The sequence below is a fragment of the Triticum dicoccoides genome, chromosome 7A (assembly GCF_002162155.2).
Source record: "Triticum dicoccoides isolate Atlit2015 ecotype Zavitan chromosome 7A, WEW_v2.0, whole genome shotgun sequence".
NCBI lineage: Eukaryota > Viridiplantae > Streptophyta > Magnoliopsida > Poales > Poaceae > Triticum > Triticum dicoccoides.
The window spans coordinates 557,817,309-557,836,776 of NC_041392.1; the positions used below are offsets into that span (position 1 = coordinate 557,817,309).

General features: G+C 45.2%; 2 protein-coding genes across 2 annotated transcripts; both read right to left on the minus strand.

Moving 5' to 3' along the window:
- Positions 1-2,481: 2,481 nt before the first annotated feature.
- Positions 2,482-3,760, minus strand: LOC119331365. Its single transcript, XM_037604529.1, has one exon. The coding sequence runs from the start codon at positions 3,493-3,495 to the stop codon at positions 2,794-2,796; it is 702 nt and encodes a 233-aa protein (XP_037460426.1). The 5' UTR covers positions 3,496-3,760; the 3' UTR covers positions 2,482-2,793.
- Positions 3,761-7,136: 3,376 nt separating this feature from the next.
- Positions 7,137-12,423, minus strand: LOC119329629. The gene is made up of 4 exons (XM_037602690.1): positions 12,213-12,423; positions 11,862-11,932; positions 10,139-10,225; positions 7,137-7,377 (listed from the first exon to the last, which is right to left on the minus strand). The coding sequence occupies exons 1-4, from the start codon at positions 12,307-12,309 to the stop codon at positions 7,348-7,350; spliced, it is 285 nt and encodes a 94-aa protein (XP_037458587.1). The 5' UTR covers positions 12,310-12,423; the 3' UTR covers positions 7,137-7,347.
- Positions 12,424-19,468: the final 7,045 nt, after the last annotated feature.

Below are 19,468 nucleotides of genomic sequence, written 5' to 3' on the forward strand. Positions count from 1 at the left end.
TGGGTGGAGGGCGATGTCCTCTCAATGGCGACCGCCGTCCCAGCACGGCTGCACCTCGAACCAGAGCGTGCCGATCCGGCGGCCGCTCACCGCTCCGTCATAGTCCGTCTCTCGGCCTCCTCCACCTCCATCCGACTTGGACCATAGTCCCTGTGTCGTGTCTGTGCAGGATAACGAAACCGACTGAGCACGCAGCCATGGGGTGGTACCTGACTCGGATTTCATCCGATCCCCTCGCTACCATAAAAAGGTCTCGACCCCCCAAACCCCGAGCGATCACAAGTTACGGTGCTCCAAAGTGCCACACTAGCATCCGGAGCTTCCAATCTCGCCTAATTCGCCGGAACACCGTCCGCTCGAGTTCCAGTCGAGACCGTCCGCTCGAGTTCCAGTCGAGGTTCCAATCTCGACTACTTCGCCGAACGCCGTCCACTCAACTCCAACCGAGGTACCAATTTTCAATCATTGGTTTAGGTGTTTCTACATGAATCCCCTGCGTGGTCTCGATCACCACCACCTGCGTAACGGCTTCAAACACAAATCACTGTTGCAAGAAATTTGGAAAATTGAGTTAGCCTCATCGGATATGTGATATGTCTGCAGGTTTCCTAATTAATTAGTCTTCTTAATGCTTCTTTGCCCTTTAAACCTTTCAGATTGTATTTGTTTTCTGTATTTTGTATTGTTTCTTAATGTACAGTAGCATGATGTGCTACCAATTGTGATGGAACTCAATAGCCTATTAGCCTTGGTCATGCTCAAACAAGGTGCGTCAGGCATAGCCACGAGGGAGCGCACCTGTCTTTCCTGGTCAGGTGGCACGGCACGATAGCAATTGGAACACAGGCTTGACACTCTGACAGCCACCACCAGGAAGGCTTCCGGCACTTTGGCCGTCGCGTGCTCCGCCGCAACGGTGAAGGCTGCATGGCAGAGGCAGAGATGGCGACGGCGGGGGTCAAAGGATGAGGAGACCTAGAGACGAGTGTGGCGGCTGCGGCTGAGAGGCTAGGGGAATTAGTGTTGAGCGGCCATACGCCTGTGTGTTGCAGATCAAGCAGTAGATATGGTTAAATTCAGATTGGTATTTAAACGCAGCAGACGCGAATGGCATCGTCTTTTGTCAAAATTAGAGTATTTACCACTTCCATAAAAAAAGTTTTGAGTCTGACGGCATGCATCTCAAGTACAAATTATTGGCATGATGAGCACCCACAATAAGCTGCAGGGAATATGTACAGGAGGACGAAACAAAAAAGACATGGAACTGGAAGAGGCTGCCCCATCGGATCTTGGTATAGGTCCCGCAAAAAAGGTATTTTGGTATAAGCACCTCGCTGAATTCCACTGTCGTAGGACAAAATACCAACACCATTGGATCATTCATGGCGCGTAGACATTGCCAGCTCGCGACTGGATATGACCGCGGCTCCTGGACAATGCTGGATTGCGACTGGAGACGGGTCTTGGCTCAGCAGCTTGGCTGCACGAACGGTTCAGGTGCATCTTGAAAGTCTATTTTTTTCTGTCGGGTCATGTGATCACGGGACTCTCATCTCAATTTCTTTTTGGTTGTTCAACCCGTTCAGCACAAGATCTACCAGCAAACTTTACTTAGGTGGCAGTACACTATGGCATGAATGCATATTGGCAAATGCATGCTGCATCTGTTGCTCTTGTGCTAATTCAGGAACACAATCAAGGCAAGTGCTCCAATAAGATGAGAGGAATACGATGGATTGATGGATTGCCCAGTTGAACAACTCCAAAATAAATCTTTTAGCTAAGTAGTCTTGGAGTAGCTTATTCCCAGTTTTTCATAAATCTCATTTGTTTCTTATCACATACAAACTGAAATACAAGAAAATTGCCCCGTTGTTAAATTTTTGGACATGCTTCCTTTCTTCACAACGTATTACTTCATATGAAACTAATCTCATATTCAGCTCATATATAATTAATTAAGTTGCTGATTCATTGGTGACTAACGAAGAGATCGTTTCAGGCCTATGACAATGAATAAGGAACGCACACTACAAAAAGGAATCAGATATGCTCTATGACTATGAATACATTCCTCGCCTTTTCACTTGGAGGTCTTCCTCACCTCTTTTTCCATCGCAACGCACTCATTTTAATTGTCATGGTTTAACATAATTGAATTTTCCCGCAATCCAGTTACTTGACCCGATCAATTGTAATTCATGGCAATTGCCATATGCCCCATAGTGAAGCACATGCGTTGCATGCATTTAACACAATTGATCTTGTGCTATAAATATTAATACCCCGTTGCAACGCACGGGCCTTTTTGCTAGTCTTAATAAATGATTTAACCATTGTTTTGAATTAATAGAGTGACTTTTTCTATTAAAAAAAGTGTGGGTATGCTTGCCTTAGTTGGCTCCTTCTTCAAACTCGTCAACTCCTTCTTCGACTCATTCGTCCAATACGTACGTAATGTAACTTCGCAAAGTAACGTAGCAAAATAAGCCATGTATATAGAATGAAAACCGAGGTCTGTACAATTTTGTCTAACAAAAGTCCAAGTAAGCAATACTACAATACACGATTTGTCCATGGAACGCCTAGCTAAAACAAATTCTTCTTTGTCATGGCGATAACATATCCAGAGTCGATCGCTCAATTTGTACAAATCAACTCCCAATTGCTTAATTCCGTCAAACAAAACGAAACAAGCAACGAGCTGTGAAGTGTTAACACGCCACTGAGCTGAAGGAATTCGACGATGCGCCGCACGGCCGGTGCCTGCCTATCTTTGGTGGCCTTTGGCTACCTGTATTCTCCTTTGCCCAGCCCTAGCAGCCTGACTGCCACCGGCGACAGCCTCCCGGGGCTCACCGCCGCCGCGAGCCTCCTCCCCTTGCGCTCCTTGATCGTGTCCAGCCGCGGCGACCACGTCCTCCCCCTCCCGGATCCCACCAGCTGCTCGTAGTGCTTCCTCAGCTCCGGCGTGCTGCACAGCGCCCCGCCGCACGCGCCCTCTGCGTCGACCACGGCCTCGCTCCCGCCGCCGACACCGCAGCCCGGTCTCGCGGTGATGGTCTTCACGAGGAACTCCGGGGTGACCTTGATCACCGTCCGGCCGTCGTCGCCCTTGACGTACTCGAACGGGCTCCTGGGGCCCCCCGCAACGGACCCCGCCGGGCCGGCCCTGTCGTAGGAGAGCGCGGCCAGGGACGCCGCGGTGACCGCGTCGTAGCCCCGCGGCAGGCGGTCGACGGGGAGCACCAGGTAGGTGGCCCCCGCGACGAGGCGGTCCTCGATGGCCAGCACCGGCGCCGGCCGGCCGATGTAGAACCCGTCGGCGAGGCAGACCACGGTCCCCGCGAAGTCGAGCATCACCTGCCCCGCCTGCGTCCCGCGCTTGGCCGCCCGCGCCTCGCCGCCCCACAGCACCAGCCTCGCCGCGCGCCCCCGCCGCGAGACGGCCGAGCCGCAGAGGAGGCACGCCAGGGCGCGAGCACCGCCCATGCCAAGCTACAGCGATGATCCGAAAACGAAGTACGTACGTAGCTAGCTTAGCTAGGGTTCACGTGATGCCCGGTGATGGGAGGATATGGAGTTATGGATGGATGGGGCTGTACACTTGTACTCTTTTTTCCAGATCGCCGGGCCGCATATATGAGCGGGTGGGAGTATGGACGCGGGGCCGCCCGGAAGGGGTAGCTCGACCGGGGAGCTGCTGGCGCTGCGTCGGTAGTCAAAGTCGACGGCGTATTGCGCGCGTGGTGATTACGGTGTGAAGACGACAAATTCCAAGCAAAGCCTTTTTTAAATCCAACTGGACATGCAAGGTCGTCCCATGTGAGGAAGTCGTGCTTCTTATTGCAGAAGAATAATGCTGGTGCTAGTAGAGCAGTTGGGTGGCTGATGCTGTCACATTAATTGTGTGCTTTCTATGTGCGTGTTATTGTTGCGTTGATCGTTTCTTTTGAGAGTTACGCATGTGCATTCCGAGTTGCCGGTGTCTCCATGGTAAAATTAAATTGTAAGACAGGTGATCTGCTGGAGGCATCTGACCCTCCGTCGCCTCCCGTCGCCCTGCCCAGCCCAGCACCGGAGATCCCGTCCCCATCTCTCGCCCTCACCGCTAGAAAGATGAAATGGGGGAGTTATTCAGCCTAGCAGCGGCGCTACAAAGATGGAATGGAGCAGTTACTCGGCTATGCTGCCCTCCTATGGGGAACTGCCCGATAGGAGACGGCGTGTGATGGCAGAGGCATACTGCCCGATGTGTGGCCATGACGAAGAGCCATTATTTCATGCTCTGGTGAAGTGCGACCATGCGGTGTGTGTTGTTTTGGGAGTCGGCGCAGGATTATTTCGAGCTCAAGCTACCGCAACTTCACCCTTTGACGTGGTCTAGACTCAAGCTGCCGCAACTTCATGCTCTAGAAAGATGGAATGGAGCAGTTATTCGGTTAGAGCAACTCTAACACGGCGACTCATTTAGTCCGCCCATGTCTGTTTGGGGCGCGGCGGACAAAAAGGCCGATCCAATGCGTCGATCTAAATACAAAATGCGTATCCGCGCCGACCCATTTCAAGCTCAAATTTGAGCTGAAAATGCGTCGGCGCGGACACAAAGCAGACGCGCCGCGCGTCCACTAGATGTTCGCCGCGGCCCCACAAATCAGCCGGCCAACAACCACGGGCGGTCGTATTAAACGCGGCCACCTATCTCGAGCCCGCCTGGCAGTGTGTGGAAGGGGCGCGTGGCCGTCTTTTTTAATGGAAGCATGTGGTGGGGCCGGCCTCATCCACTTCCATCTCCCCCGTTCACATCTGGCCACGCTTGCTCCCTCGTCGGCGACCAGCAAACCCTAGCGGACGAAACCCTAGCCAGCCAGCCACCAGCCATGGGCTTCTTCAGCGGGAAAGGAAAGGGGAGGTTCAGCTTCGGCACGAGCTCTTCCCGCGAGCAGCCTCCTGCGCCGGCTAGACGCGGCTCGCCACCGCGGGAGCGGCAGCGGTTGTACATATCAATCCACCGGGCATAGTGGCACTGGCATTACCGCTGGTCACTGCAGTATCCGGATGTCAACCTGTCGCACGGCTGGCATCTAGACCCATAGCGAATCCCCATTCCGGCGGTGCCGCGCACGCTGCGGGCGCACGCCAAGCCGAGGAGGTTCGCCGGCGCCACGAGGCCCTTACTCCCGAGCAGCGTGCAATGTGTGTGTGCGCGCCAGACTCCCCTACCTGGGAGCACTGGTTTGCGCTAGAGCACGAGGAGGAGCGTCCCCGCGGCGTCCACGACGTTCCACCACCACCCCCATAGGTCTTGCCAGAGGAGGAGGAGGAGGAGGCGGCGTACCAAGTCACCCTTGAGGATGCCCTGCAGCACGCACTGGACGAGGACGCCCATTGGGATGGGCTAGACCAAGCCCTCGCCTTGTCGGCGGCGGGGGACTCCATCCACACTCGCTTTTCGTCCCGCCGCCGATGCCGCTCGAGCCCAAGGCCGAGCCAGAGCCCAAGCCCACGCGGAAGCGGTCGTCGTCGTCGCCTACCTGACCCGAGGAGTCCTACTCCTGGACCGATGAGTACCGTGAGTGGGTGAGCGCACCTCCCGTCCACTACACCGCAACGTCGAAGGAGGAGGCGGCCCACCTTGAGCGCTGGAAGGTGCATTGGCTCGCCGAGGAGTTTGCCGACGGTGACCGGCAGATGCGTTGGGAGTAGGACGAGGAGGCACTGCGCGTTGAAAAGGAGGAGGGGAGGAGGAGCGCGCCAGCCTTGCCGCAATGCCACTGCCGCAGGAGACGCTGGAGGAGGCAGCCTATCAAACCGCGTTCGAGTGGGCTGGTCTGCCTCCCGTCTTTATCGACCTCACCGACGGCGACAACGACAGGAAGGGCAAGGGCAAGGCGGACGCCTAGGGCAGCGTGTGGCCCAGAGTTTTTTTTTAAATAATGTTTAAGTGGGCTTTGACCAGTTATTTGTGTTTAATTATGTGTTATTACGTTTACTTTCGGACATGTGTTTATCATTTTTTTTCTTAGCACACGGGTAAATATAGATCTGTCTTTCGTTGGGCACACCTGCCGACCCATTTAAAAAAGCGGACGCGCCCATCCGTCTCCTCAACTCAAATGAACGAAAAACAGACAAAGCATGCGTGTGCTTGGATCACTTGGTTGGAGTTGCTCTTACGCTGCCCTCCTACGGTGAACTGCCCGATAGGAGACGACATGCGATGGCAGAGGCATACTGTCCGATGTGTGGCCATGACGAAGAGTCATTATTTCATGCTCTGGTGAAGCGCGACCATGCGGTGCGTGTTGTTTTGGGAGTCGGCGCGGGATTATTTCGAGCTCTACCGCAACTTCATCCTTTGACGTGGTCTAGAGGTATCCTGGACCCGACCTCCTTGTAGAGGGACAAAGCAGCGATTACAATGGGCGTCCCGGCGCCTGCTGTGCGGGTGGAAACAGTTTTGGTACTTATCTGGAAGCCGGCAGAAGATGGATGGATAAAAATTAATGCTGACGGTGCTACTTCTGCAAGCCAGGACGCTATGCTACTTGCAATGTCCAAGTATTATGCTGCTGGAGAGCCTCTGGTAATTGAAACCTTGGCTTGCATGGACGGTATGCTACTTGCAATGTCAAAGCGGTTCGCCCAAGTGGTGATTAGACCGACTGTCAAGTTGTTTGTACACTTTGGCATAGTGGGATGACCGATCCTGGTCAACTCTTCAGGGAAATGAAGTCCTATCTCCCACGTTTTACACGGATTAAAGCTTCTGTATCTCAAGAGGGAAGCGAAAAACAGCGGCAGCTCATCTCTGGGCGAGGGCGGCCCTTAGCCTCGATGTTTATTTTTCTTTCGATGTAATCCCTGCCTTTCTAATTGACATTGTACAATCACTTGTGAATCCTCAAAAAAAAATGCTTCTCCTGCCATTTTAAAAAGAAAAGGAATATTTCATTTTCAAGGTATATCATTGATCAAAATGTATGCCGATAATAAATCACTTTTCAATGGGCCGCCGATTACTGATTTATCAGACAACGAACTGGCCGATTTGACAAATTATTAATCACCTAGTTACCATCGACCAATCAGTTACCAGTTGACGATTTCATGAACATTAGTCTGCGTGTGAATTATAGGAAACTGAATGCTCACACAACAAACATATTTCCCAACATCATGTAATAGAAAATTTGTTGGATGAAAAGTTACACCGTGTTCTGATTATTCATGGTGGCTGGACAGTGCAGCTCCTTAACCTTGCCTGCCTTACAAACTCGGTCTCAATTTATCATCAACATACTTAAAACAGATTGCGGTAAGAAAATAAAGCTTGGATGCAGTTTAATGTGCCGGTGCTGCCGCTGGCCCTGCCTGTAACAATAGCATACCAGATTAAGTAAGGTATAGATTGGATTGAGCAATGGCAAATTTACATGCGACACAAAAAATGGCAAGCACATATGTTCATTACACACAAACATGGCATCTGATTCAAAATTTACATCACCTCTCCAAATAAACGATGCAAAGGGTGCAGACAAGGCTATTAAAATGTCATCTGACTATGGTAGTGAACTACTAGAATAGCTTGGCTACTGTTTGATCTCACCTCGATATCTGATATCTCCACATTTTGTGTTTCCCCCACTTATTTGATTTAGCTAGTAAAATGTCAGGTGCCTCATTGAAGTTCCATCTATATCTTGATTCTATAACAAGGCCTAGGCCTAAACAGCTTACATGTGGATATGAAGATAGAAACTATTACTAACTACAGCAAAAGGCTAAAGACATGCTAGACAAAACCAATAACTGTAGGTCTGTAGCAAAACGCCAAAAGGAAATGCCAACCATCAAAGTAGACATGCAGTGTTATGGATGTGGTCAGGACCTAGGCCAGCAGTGTTAGTAGTAATCTTGTCTAGCAGGTTAAGCAATTAGTTTCTAGCTAAGTTGATTGGTCCGGCTAGGAGTTGCCTTGGGTGTGTACGCGTGTAGCTAGTAGTAGTCCATGTCCTAGGGTAGTACTAGTCCTAGTTGTTTTGTGTTACTCCCTCCTTCCATCTATATAGGGCCTAATGCGCTTTTCGAAGCTAACTTTAACCAAATATTAGAGCAATAATATATGACATGCAATTTACACAAAGCACACCGTTAAATTCGTGTATGAAAGGAGCTTTCAATGATATAATTTTCACATTGTGCATGTCATGTACTATTAATCTTGTCAATAGTCAAATGCGGTCTTAAAAAACGCATTAGGCCCTATATAGATGGAAGGAGGGAGTAGTTCTAGCTTAGGAAGTTGTATCCGACTAGGATTTGTAGTAGGTCTAGGTTGCTATAGGTCGGTTCAGGTCATGTGTAACATTGAGAGAAAAACAAAAAGCAATAACGAGGGGAGAAAACCAGAAAAATGAGAAATAAAGAGGCAAAAGAAAGGCATGACAGGTGCCTTTGGCTATAAGTTTTTGAGCGTGCGTGTTCATCGTGATTTTGATGTGATCGATCCTAAGGGCGGAGTTCCAACAAGCAGGCAGCAACAGACACACAAAGGTATGGAGCATTAGAAAATCAAGTTGTTAATAGTAGTGGGTTCGCCTTGCCAGGTGTTTTTCTATCGGTACCTGGCTACCTGCTGCAGGTTTGGGGACTTGGGGGCATGTGACAGCTTCAAAATGACTACTGATGTTAGAAATTGTGTTTGTGCAGTATAAAAACCTACCCAAAACAATCACTTGTACCATACCATCTTTATAAAAATAAATCTCGTTCTTTAGATTAAGAATACCTAGCAAGTTTAGATATAATTAACTGGAAACAAAAGAAACAAACCAACAAGGAACAAGGGCAGACATAGTGCAATTGTATCCAAAGAGTACCAAACTGTACCAATCAGGTACGTGCAATGCATTTATTTTGTAACATCGCACAAAATATATTCAATCGAATTCCAATAGTAAAAATCATATACATATATAAAGTACTCCCTCCGATCCATATTAATTGTCGTTGATTCAGCACAACTTTGTACTAAATCAGTGACAATTAATATGGATCAAAGAGAGTACAATAACCAATGAAAAATTAGAAATCAACATGCCAAGTAACATGACCCAAACCCACGTAAAAAATGAATCATATTGTTTCACGCATGTATCTAACAACATCATGTTAATGCAAGAGAAGGACTAAAGGCAAATATGGGGAGTTACTGAAATGATCTGATTGTGCATTAGGAGAGAAAGTGAAATTATTAACTCAACTGATGCAGATTTTGCAAGAGTCAAACTTAATTCGTAAACCAATAAATAAGAATTCGATGATACATAAATGTATATTAGAAATTATGCATTTTTATTTGAGAAATCAGCAACACTTCATGTCTCCAAGAAGTATCATTGGAATTTCATATGATTAATGGTACAGTTCCTATAGCCTGAAAATGTCAAACAGCACAGGCCTGATAGTTATATAGGTGCACGATTGCTTAGAATCAATGCAGCTCACCATCCATCTCTAATGGGTGCATGATTGTGTAATATCATTGCAACCTTTGTTCTTGAGTTGCCAACTAATCGCCAAGCCGGTACTGGAAAACATGGCGACTTGGCGACTAATCGCTGCGATGGAGGCATGAGGACTTGACTTGACTGGACGACTCAAAACCATCCATCCCAAGGGAGAAGGGACATGAAGTATCCAAGTATTTTGCTAGTAAAGAAAAATTCTTTGTTAGGATTGCTTGTTTCTAAGGCGGTAAGGTGAGGACCAACCGCCTTGACGCCTAAACGTCGCCTAAGCGTCCAAGGCAGGACGCCTTACAAACAATGATTGCTGCCTATTTAACTAATTGGACTCTTGCAAGAATTCCCTAGAGTAAAGGATGCCATTGGAAGGTAAGTGACAAGATAAAATAACATCAAATGACAACATCACCGCAGTTAGCTCAACAACATCTGCTAACTATGCTAACGAATTATGATACATATGAATTTATTATTTAGCACTTAACAATGTAAAATGCCGCATGGTCATGTATTGGTAACTACCAAAATAATCCTTGAAAAATTCTTGCACGATGAACTATGTACAATAACAGTGTCAATGTTTCGTACAGATAAGTAAATACCTCTGTTTTCACTTCTTTTTTCCCACCAAATGCCTTCAATCCACCATATATAATAGCGCCCCACATAGCTAAGCTGGCTAGCACAAACTGCAGAAGGTACAACAACATAATAAATAACAAAAAGCAAGAATATTGTACAGCCAAAATAAGCTATGAAAATGTATATATTAAAAAATTGTCAGAATAGTTTAACTGAAAATCATTTATTTATATCCATATGGACAGACGTTTACAAAGAGGGCAGGCCTGGCGCAGTGGTGAAGTCCTCCCCACTTGTGCCAAGAGGTCCTGGGTTCGAACCAGCCTCTCTGCATTGCACTTTGCAGGGGTAAGACTAGGTTCCTATAATCCCTCCCCAGACCCCACCTTGTGTGGGAGCTTCTATGCACTGGGTCTGTCCTTTTTTTTATGGACAGACGTTTACAAGGCAGATAGCATGCCACAGGAACATAATGCAAAGCAAACAGTGTAAGTAAGAACACCGATTTGACTGCATGGACATGATAGGGGCTGCAGAAATATTGCTCCTCAAAAGGTACAACAATGAGAAAAGGGAAGAGGAAAATGAGCAATCTATTAAAGTGGCCAGACAAAGTCAAATTTACAATATGATCTTTTCAACAAAGATGAATGACAACAAAGGATGGGTAGCTTCTGGCCAAAGAGTAACTAGGAGATCTAACCTGTAGTAGTTCTGTAATTACTAAGAAGAGGGAGATTAAATAAAAATAATTACATTTGGACTTGCTGCACAGTAATAGCATGATATTTCAAAAGTAGTATAAAGACCTTTGGGATTAACTTTGTGATTAGTTGACCCACAAGCTCAAGGACGCCAGTAATGTACTCTACAGTACCAGATGAACAGCATTGTAGCTAAGAACGATATATCAAGTGGACACGTGAATCTTCAAAATGTTATTACATAGTACATATGAATGAGTCATTCTTGCATTTTTAAAATGCACTTGCATGGTGTTTTCCTGTAACGAATCACTAACAACTTACTAGACTTCATGCCAGTGGATGAGCCATGAGAGCTGAAAGCGAAAACATATTGTTCAGCAACCACAGAAAAGAGACACAAATTTAGTTAACCTGCATTTTGCCAACCTAACCTAAAACCTCTTGGAACCCTAAACCAATTACTGCAGTTTCTGTATAGCAGATCTTGACTGTCTGTTCCTCTTAAGCAACTCATCAATTTTCATGACAACTTCGCCTCTAGTGGTTCCTCAGAACACTGATACATGTACCTCTACATCCACTTGGAAAAATATTCAAGAACAAGACATGCATGAAGTATCCACCGTTACAGTACAAAAATATTAATCTGACTATTATATCTATGGTACGTTAAAACCATAGATGAAACAAACCTCCCTCTTTACCCCTGAACTAGGCAAGAAAAAAAAACCTGCCCACACTGCACGGTTGTGACAATGGAGTTCGATTTTACGGTCTTATTGTACAGCACACATCAAATGAGATCAAAAGAAGGCGCGGAATAATCTCTGAATGAAAGCAAAAAATGCAAGCAAACCCTAATTTAACATTAACAGTCTTGCTACTTGATCTATCTCAAGAAGATAACTAATGCAATACTAATAAAAAGCCTCCCTACACTTGTTGTACGCCAGGGCAATCAAGTAGAAAGCCCTCCTAATAAAGAACAAATAGAAATCAATGCTCTTTACTGCGGTGTGGGTGGGGAAAAACTCACGTGCTCTTCCTTCCAGTTGCCGGGGTTCAAGGGCTCCTGCCACATGTTCACCTTGGTCGATCCGTGGTGATCTGTTCAAGCACACAAGGCGAATCGATCGATCAAAAAAAGTACGAGACATCAATCAAGCACAAGGACGCGCCGCGCCAAAACTAGAGAGGGAAAGGCGCCCTGATTTCTGGCGGACAGCACGCTCCCCCTCCCCACCATGGACAACCAATTGCATAACCGAATCGTGGTCAACAACCGGCGACGGCCGACGCGCGACTGGCGGATCCGAACGATCCGTGTGTGCGGTTCTCGGATCTGGCAAGGGGGGGAGAAGGGGCGCATTCTCAGATCCAGACATACCTGCGGCGCCGGCCATACGGCGGCTGGAGATGAGGCGGGCGAGGGGGGAGGAGGAGGCGGAGGAGGAGGAGGCCGCCGCAAGCAGACGAGACGCCATCGCTTCGATTCGACCTAGTTGGGCGATGTGTCTGGAGAGCTGGTGGTGGTAGCGCAGGTCCTCTGTCTGAAGCCTAAATGCCGGTGGTGGTGGATACGGCCCGCTCCCCGCTCAAAGCGTTCTGGCCCTAGTTGGATCTCGAACTCCCACTAATATTGCTGCGTCCCCCTCAAAAAAAACTAATATTGCTGCGTTTGCTCAAAAAAAATACTAATATTACTGTGATAATTCTTAAAAAAAAACTAATATTACTCAGGTTTTTCATTTTCTTTTTTCAGAAAAAAACACTTGCAGAACGTCGTTGCTCGCATCTATTTTGCATGTGTTGCATACTTGTCTCAGTTGGGCCCGATTGAGTAAAAACAAGCTAAAAATCAACATTTGCATGTTGTTTGGTTGCTTGTATATCCTCTAGGCTGGCTGAGGCAAAACGGAAGGTAAGTTGTTTGGTTGCGGGCTTTTTAGGCGGAAACATGAGTCAGGATGTTTGGTTACATACAACACATGTTGTTCTCGTAGAGGTGGTGAGGTTATGAGCACACAAACAGAATAAATCAGAGACACACAAAATAGATAGCATAGAAACAAGTTTAGCATAGTACAAAATTTAAACAAGTAGCTTTAATCAAACTAGCACAACATAGTCCTAAACAAGCATGGACCAATTTAGCTCAGAACACACAAAATCAGGCAACAAAGAGCTCTCTAGATGTTCACGGGGAAGGGTCACCGCTTCAACGCCGTCGTCGTTGAAGACGATCACCTTCAAGGTGTCGGGAGTCAACGGCTTGAAGGTGACCATGTAGTCGATCCTGATCTGGTGGTTAGCCCTGAAGCGGGCCCAACCCTGATCGAGGGCGACCCTGTGTTTTATCAGCAGAACTGTGACCCTCCATACGCAGACGGTGTTTGTCTTCAGTTTGAACTCCTGAGGCACAACGGGGAAGTGCTTCATGAAGTCTAGAGTCATAGGCAAACACTCCAACTTCGAGCAAGGATCACCTTGCAGAAGTGAGTGGGGGCTGCCTCCTCATGGTTGTGGTCGTAGTTCCTTTGCTTGCTGCTAGGGGGCTCCTCCTCCTTGCCCTTGTCGCCAGGCACCACCACCTCCTGCCCCTTCGTGTTCTCCATCTCAATTTGCATTATGAACAGCATAACGTTCAAAGGTTGATTAGCATTCAATCATATCGTCCAAAGCATCTATGTTTACCCACCCAAAGGCTCTACTACTTACCCACCACCGCACTCAATGGACCCTCTATGTCTCTCACTGTCATTCCTCTTCCACATCTTCATCGTCATGAACCCCATCCCCAACCCCTTCCCCTAGGGCATTGGATGGAGGGTGTTATTCCTTGGTTGTTCGCTTGGTGGTTGCACCAAGTTCAGAACACCATGGAGGTATGCTCTAACTTCACCAGCATCGACGACATGCATAGGGAGATGGACGCTATGGTAAAGAAGGCGACGGAAGAGGAGCTGAAGACGTTGATTCCTGATCCAGTCAAAGGCACTATGTTAGTGGACATACCACGTTAGGCGATCGATAAGGCTGAGTCCGACGATGCTGGTTAGAGAGCCAGATGGGCCAAGTACAAACAGTACATGGCTTGTTGAAAGGATCAAGAAGAGGTGTCTAGAGGGGGGTGAATAGACTCTTAGCAAGAAAAGTTGCAGTTTTTAATTTCTTTAAGTTGAAGTGGAGTTTTGGCACAAGTTTAAACATTCACAATACATATCAAGCAAGCATGACAAGAGTATATGAGCAGCGGAAAGTAAATCATGCAAGTTGCAAGAATGTAAAGGGATGGGATTGGAGTGTGCAAACGCAATTGGAGACACGGAGATTTTTGGCGTGGTTCCGATAGGTGGTGCTATCGTACATCCACGTTGATGGAGACTTTGATGTCAACTACACAACCTTCTTCTTGTAGACGTTGTTGGGCCTCCAAGTGTAGAGGTTTGTAGGACAGTAGCAAATTTCCCTCAAGTAGATGACCTAAGGTTTATCAATCTGTAGGAGGCGTAGGATGAAGATGGTCTCTCTCAAGCAACCCTGCAACCAAATAACAAAGAGTCTCTTGTGTCCCCAACACACCCAATACAATGGTAAATTGTATAGGTGCACTAGTTCGGCGAAGAGATGGTGATACAAGTAGTATATGGATGGTAGATAAAGGTTTTTGTAATCTTAAAATATAAAAATAGCAAGGTAACTAATGATAAAAGTGAGCGTAAACTATATTGCAATGCGTGGAAATAAGGCCTAGGGTTCATACTTTCGCTAGTGCAAGTTCCCTCAACAATACTAACATAATTGGATCACATAACTATCCCTCAACATGCAACAATGAGTCACTCCAAAGTCACTAATAGCGGAGAACGAACGAAGAGATTATGGTAGGGTACGAAACCACCTCAAAGTTATTCTTTCCAATCAATCCGTTGGGCTATTCCTATAAGTGTCACAAACAGCCCTAGAGTTCGTACTAAAATAACACCTTAAGACACAAATCAACCAAAACCCTAATGTCACCTAGATACTCCAATGTCACCTCAAGTATCCGTGGGTATGATTATACGATATGCATCACACAATCTCAGATTCATCTATTCAACCAACACATAGGACCTCAAAGAGTGCCCTAAAGTTCCTACCGGAGAATCACGACGAAAATGTGTGCCAACCCCTATGCATAGGTTCATGGGCAGAACCCGCAAGTTGGTCACCAAGACATACATCAAGTGAATCACGTGGTATCCCATTGTCACCACAGATACGCACGGCAAGACATACATCAAGTGTTCTCAAATCTTTAAAGACTCAATCCGATAAGATAACTTCAAAGGGGAAACTCAATTCATTAAAAGAGAGTAGAGGGGGGAAGAAACATCATAGGATCCAAATATAATAGCAAAGCTCGCGATACATCAAGATCGTAACACCTCAAGAACACGAGAGAGAGAGAGAGATCAAACACATAGCTACTGGTAGATACCCTCAGCCCCGAGGGAGAACTACTCCCTCCTCGTCATGGAGAGCACCGGGATGATGAAGATGGCCACCGGAGAAGGATTTCCCCGTCTGGCAGGGTGCCGGAACGGGTCTAGATTGGCTTTCGGTGGCTACGGAGACTTCTGGCGGTGGAACTCCCGATCTATTGTGCTTACGGATGTTTTTAGGGTATATGGAGATATATAGGCGGAAGAAGTACGTCAGGGGGGCACGAGGGGTCCATGAGGGTGGAGGGCGCGCCCAGGGGGTGGGCGCGCCCCCCTGCCTCGTGGCCTCCTCGCAGGTCCCCCGACGTGCACTCCAAGTCTTTTGGGCTTCTTTCCTTCCAAAAATGAGTTCCGTGAAGTTTCAGGTCAATTGGACTCCGTTTGATTTTCCTTTTCATCGAAACCCTAAAACAGGGTAAAAACAGAAACTGGCACTGGGCTCTGGGTTAATAGGTTAGTCCCAAGAAATGATATAAAAGTGTATAATAAAGCCCATAAACATTCAAAACAGTAGATAATATAGCATGGAGTAATCAAAAATTATAGATACGTTGGAGACGTATCAACATCCCCAAGCTTAATTCTTGCTCGTCCTCGAGTAGGTAAATGATAAAAGAAATAATTTTTGATGTGGAATGCTAGTTGGCATAATTTCAATGTAATTTTTCTTAATTCTGGTATGAATATTCAGATCCAAAAGATTCAAGACAAAAGTCCATATTAACATAAAAATGATAATACTTCAAGCATACTAACTAAGCAATCATGTCTTCTCAAAATAACATGGCCAAAGAAAGTTCATCCCTACAAAATCATATAGTTTAGTCATGTTTCATTTTCGTCACACAAGAATGCTCTCATCATGCACAACCCCGATGACAAGCCAAGCAATTGTTTCATACTTTAGTAATGTCAAACCTATAAAATTTCATGCAATATATGAGCGCGAGCCATGGACATAGCACTATAGGTGGAATAGAATATAATGAGGGGGGTTATGTGGAGAAGACAAAAAAAGAAAAAGTCTCACATCAACGAGGCTAATCAATGGGCTATGGAGATGCCCACCGATTGATGTTAATGCAAGGAGTAGGGATTGCCATGCAACGGATGCACTAGAGCTATAAATGTATGAAAGCTCAACAAAAGAAACTAGTGGGTGTGCATCCAACTTGCTTGATCATGAAGACCTAGAGCACTTGAGGAGGCCCATTGTTGGAATATACAAGCCAAGTTCTATAATGAAAAATTCCCACTAGTATATGAAAATGATAACATGAGAGACTCTCTACTGTGAAGATCATGGTGCTACTTTGAAGCACAAGTGTGGTAAAAGGATAGTAACATTGTCCCTTCTCTCTTTTTCTCTCATTTCTTTTTTTTTGTTTTTTTGGGCCTTCTCTTTTTTATGGCATTTTTTTATTCCTCACTTGGGACAATGCTCTAATAATGATGATCATCACACTTCTATTTATTTACAACTCAATGATTACAACTCGATACTAGCACAAAGATGACTATATGAATGCCTCCGGCGGTGTACCGGGATTGCGATGAATCAAGTGTGACATGTATGAAAAATTATGGACGGTGGCTTTGCCACAAATACGATGTCAACTACATGATCATGCAAAGCAATATGACAATGATGATGTGTGTCATAATAAAAGGAATGGTGGAAAGTTGCATGGCAATATATCTCGGAATGGCTATGGAAATGCCATAATAGGTAGGTATGGTGGCTGTTTTGAGGAAGATATAAGGAGGTTTATGTGTGACAGAGTGTATCGTATCACGGGTTTTGGATGCACCGGCGAAGTTTGCGCCAACTCTCAATGTGAGAAAGGGCAATGCACGGTACCGAAGAGGCTAGCAAGGATGGAAGGGTGAGAGTGCGTATAATCCATGGACTCAACATTAGTCATAAAGAACTCACATACTTATTGCAAAAATATACAAGTCATCAAAAACCTCGGCACTACGCGCATGCTCCTAGGGGATAGATTGGTAGGAAAAGACCATCGCTCGTCCCCGACCGCCACTCATAAGGAGGAAAATCAAATAACACCTCATGTTTCAAATTTGTTACACAACGTTTACCATGCGTGCATGCTACGGCACTTGCAAACTTCAACACAAGCATTTCTCAAATTCACAACTACTCAACTAGCACGACTTTGATATTATTACCTCCATATCTCAAAACAATCATCAAGCATCAAACTTCTCTTAGTATTCAATACCCTACATGAAAGTTTTTACTATTCTTGGATGCCTAGCATATTAGGATTATTTAAGCAAATTAACATGCTATTTAAAACTCTCAAAATGATATAAGTGAAGCATGAGAGTTCATCTATTTCTATAAAATAAAACCACCACCATGCTCTAAAAGATATAAATGAAGCACTAGAGCAAATGACAAACTACTCCGGAAGATATAAGTGAAGCTCAATGAGTAGTCGAATAATTATGCAACTATGTGAAGACTATCTAACATTTAATAATTTCAGATCTTGGTATTTTATTCAGTCATCAAGCAAAACTAAATAAAATGACATCTAATAATAGCAAACATCATGTGAAGAAGCAAAAACTTAGGATCAACCGATACTAACCGATAGTTGTTGAAGAAGAAAGGTAGGATGCCAACCAGGGCATCCTCAAGCTTAGACGCTTGAGACTTCTTGAAATATTATCTTGGGGTGCCTTGGGCATCCCCAAGCTTGAGCTTTTGTGTCTCCTTAATTCCTCTCATATCACGGTCTCCCTAAATCTCAAAAGCTTCATCCACACAAAACTCAACAAGGACTCGTGAGATAAGTTAGTATAAACCATTGCCAAAACCTTATCATACTCTACTGTAGCAAAATCACTAAAATTATTATTCAACATTGAATACTAAATGCCTCTGCATATTTAATAGTCCTATCCTCAAATAGAATCATTAAAGAAGCAAACATATGCAAACAATGCAAACATAACAGCAATCTGCCTAAACAGGACAGTCTGTAAAGAATGCAGCAACATCCATACTTCCCTAGCTCCAAAAATTATGAAAGAAAATTCCCACTGTAGTAAATTTATCAGATCTTAATATGCAAAAGGTTTCAACATTTTATCACATTCTGACTTTTCTAGGGAATTATTGCAACAGCGATAAACTTTCTGTTTTCAAACAGCAACATGTGGACTTCTAAAATAGGCATAGTAAAGGCTATCAATGCCACTTTTATTGAAATAAAAGATGCAAAACATTGTTCTAAATAACATCAAGCAAATCCTAACAAAATAAATTGATGCTCCAAGCAAAACACATATCATGTGGTAAATAAAAATATAGCTCCAAGTAAAGTTACCGATAAAAGTAGACGAAAGAGGGGATGCCTTCCGGGGCATCCCCAAGCTTAGGCTCTTGGTTGTCCTTGAATATTAACTTGGGGTGCCTTGGGCATCCCCAAGCTTAGGCTCTTGCCACTCCTTATTCCATAGTCCATCGAATTTTTACCCAAAACTTGAAAACTTCACAACACAAAACTTAACAGAAAACTCGTAAGCTCCGTTAGTATAAGAAATAAAATCACCATCATAAGGTACTGTAATGAACTCATTCTAAATTCATATTGGTGTAATATCTATTGTATTAAAACTTCTCTATGGTTCATACCCTCTGATACTACTCATATATTCATCAAAATAAGCAAACAACACATGAAAAACAGAATCTGTCAAAAACAGAACAGTCTGTAGTAATCTGTATCAAACATATACTTCTGGAACTCATAAAATTCTCAAATAAATTGGTGGACCTGAGTAATTTGTCTATTAATCATCTTCAAAAAGAATTAACTAAATAGCAATCTCCAAATAAAAATGGCAGCAGTTCTCGTGAGCGCTAAAGTTTCTGTTTTTTACAGCATGATCATAAAGACTTCCCCAAGTCTTCCCAAAGGTTCTACTTGGCACAAACACTAACTAAACATAAAAAAACACAACCATAACAGAGGCTAGATAATTATTTATTACTAAACAGGAGCAAAAAGCAAGGAACAAAAATAAAATTGGGTTGCCTCCCAAAAAGCGCTATCATTTAACGCCCCTAGCTAGGCATGATGATTTCAATGATGCTCACATAAAATATAAGAATTGAAACATA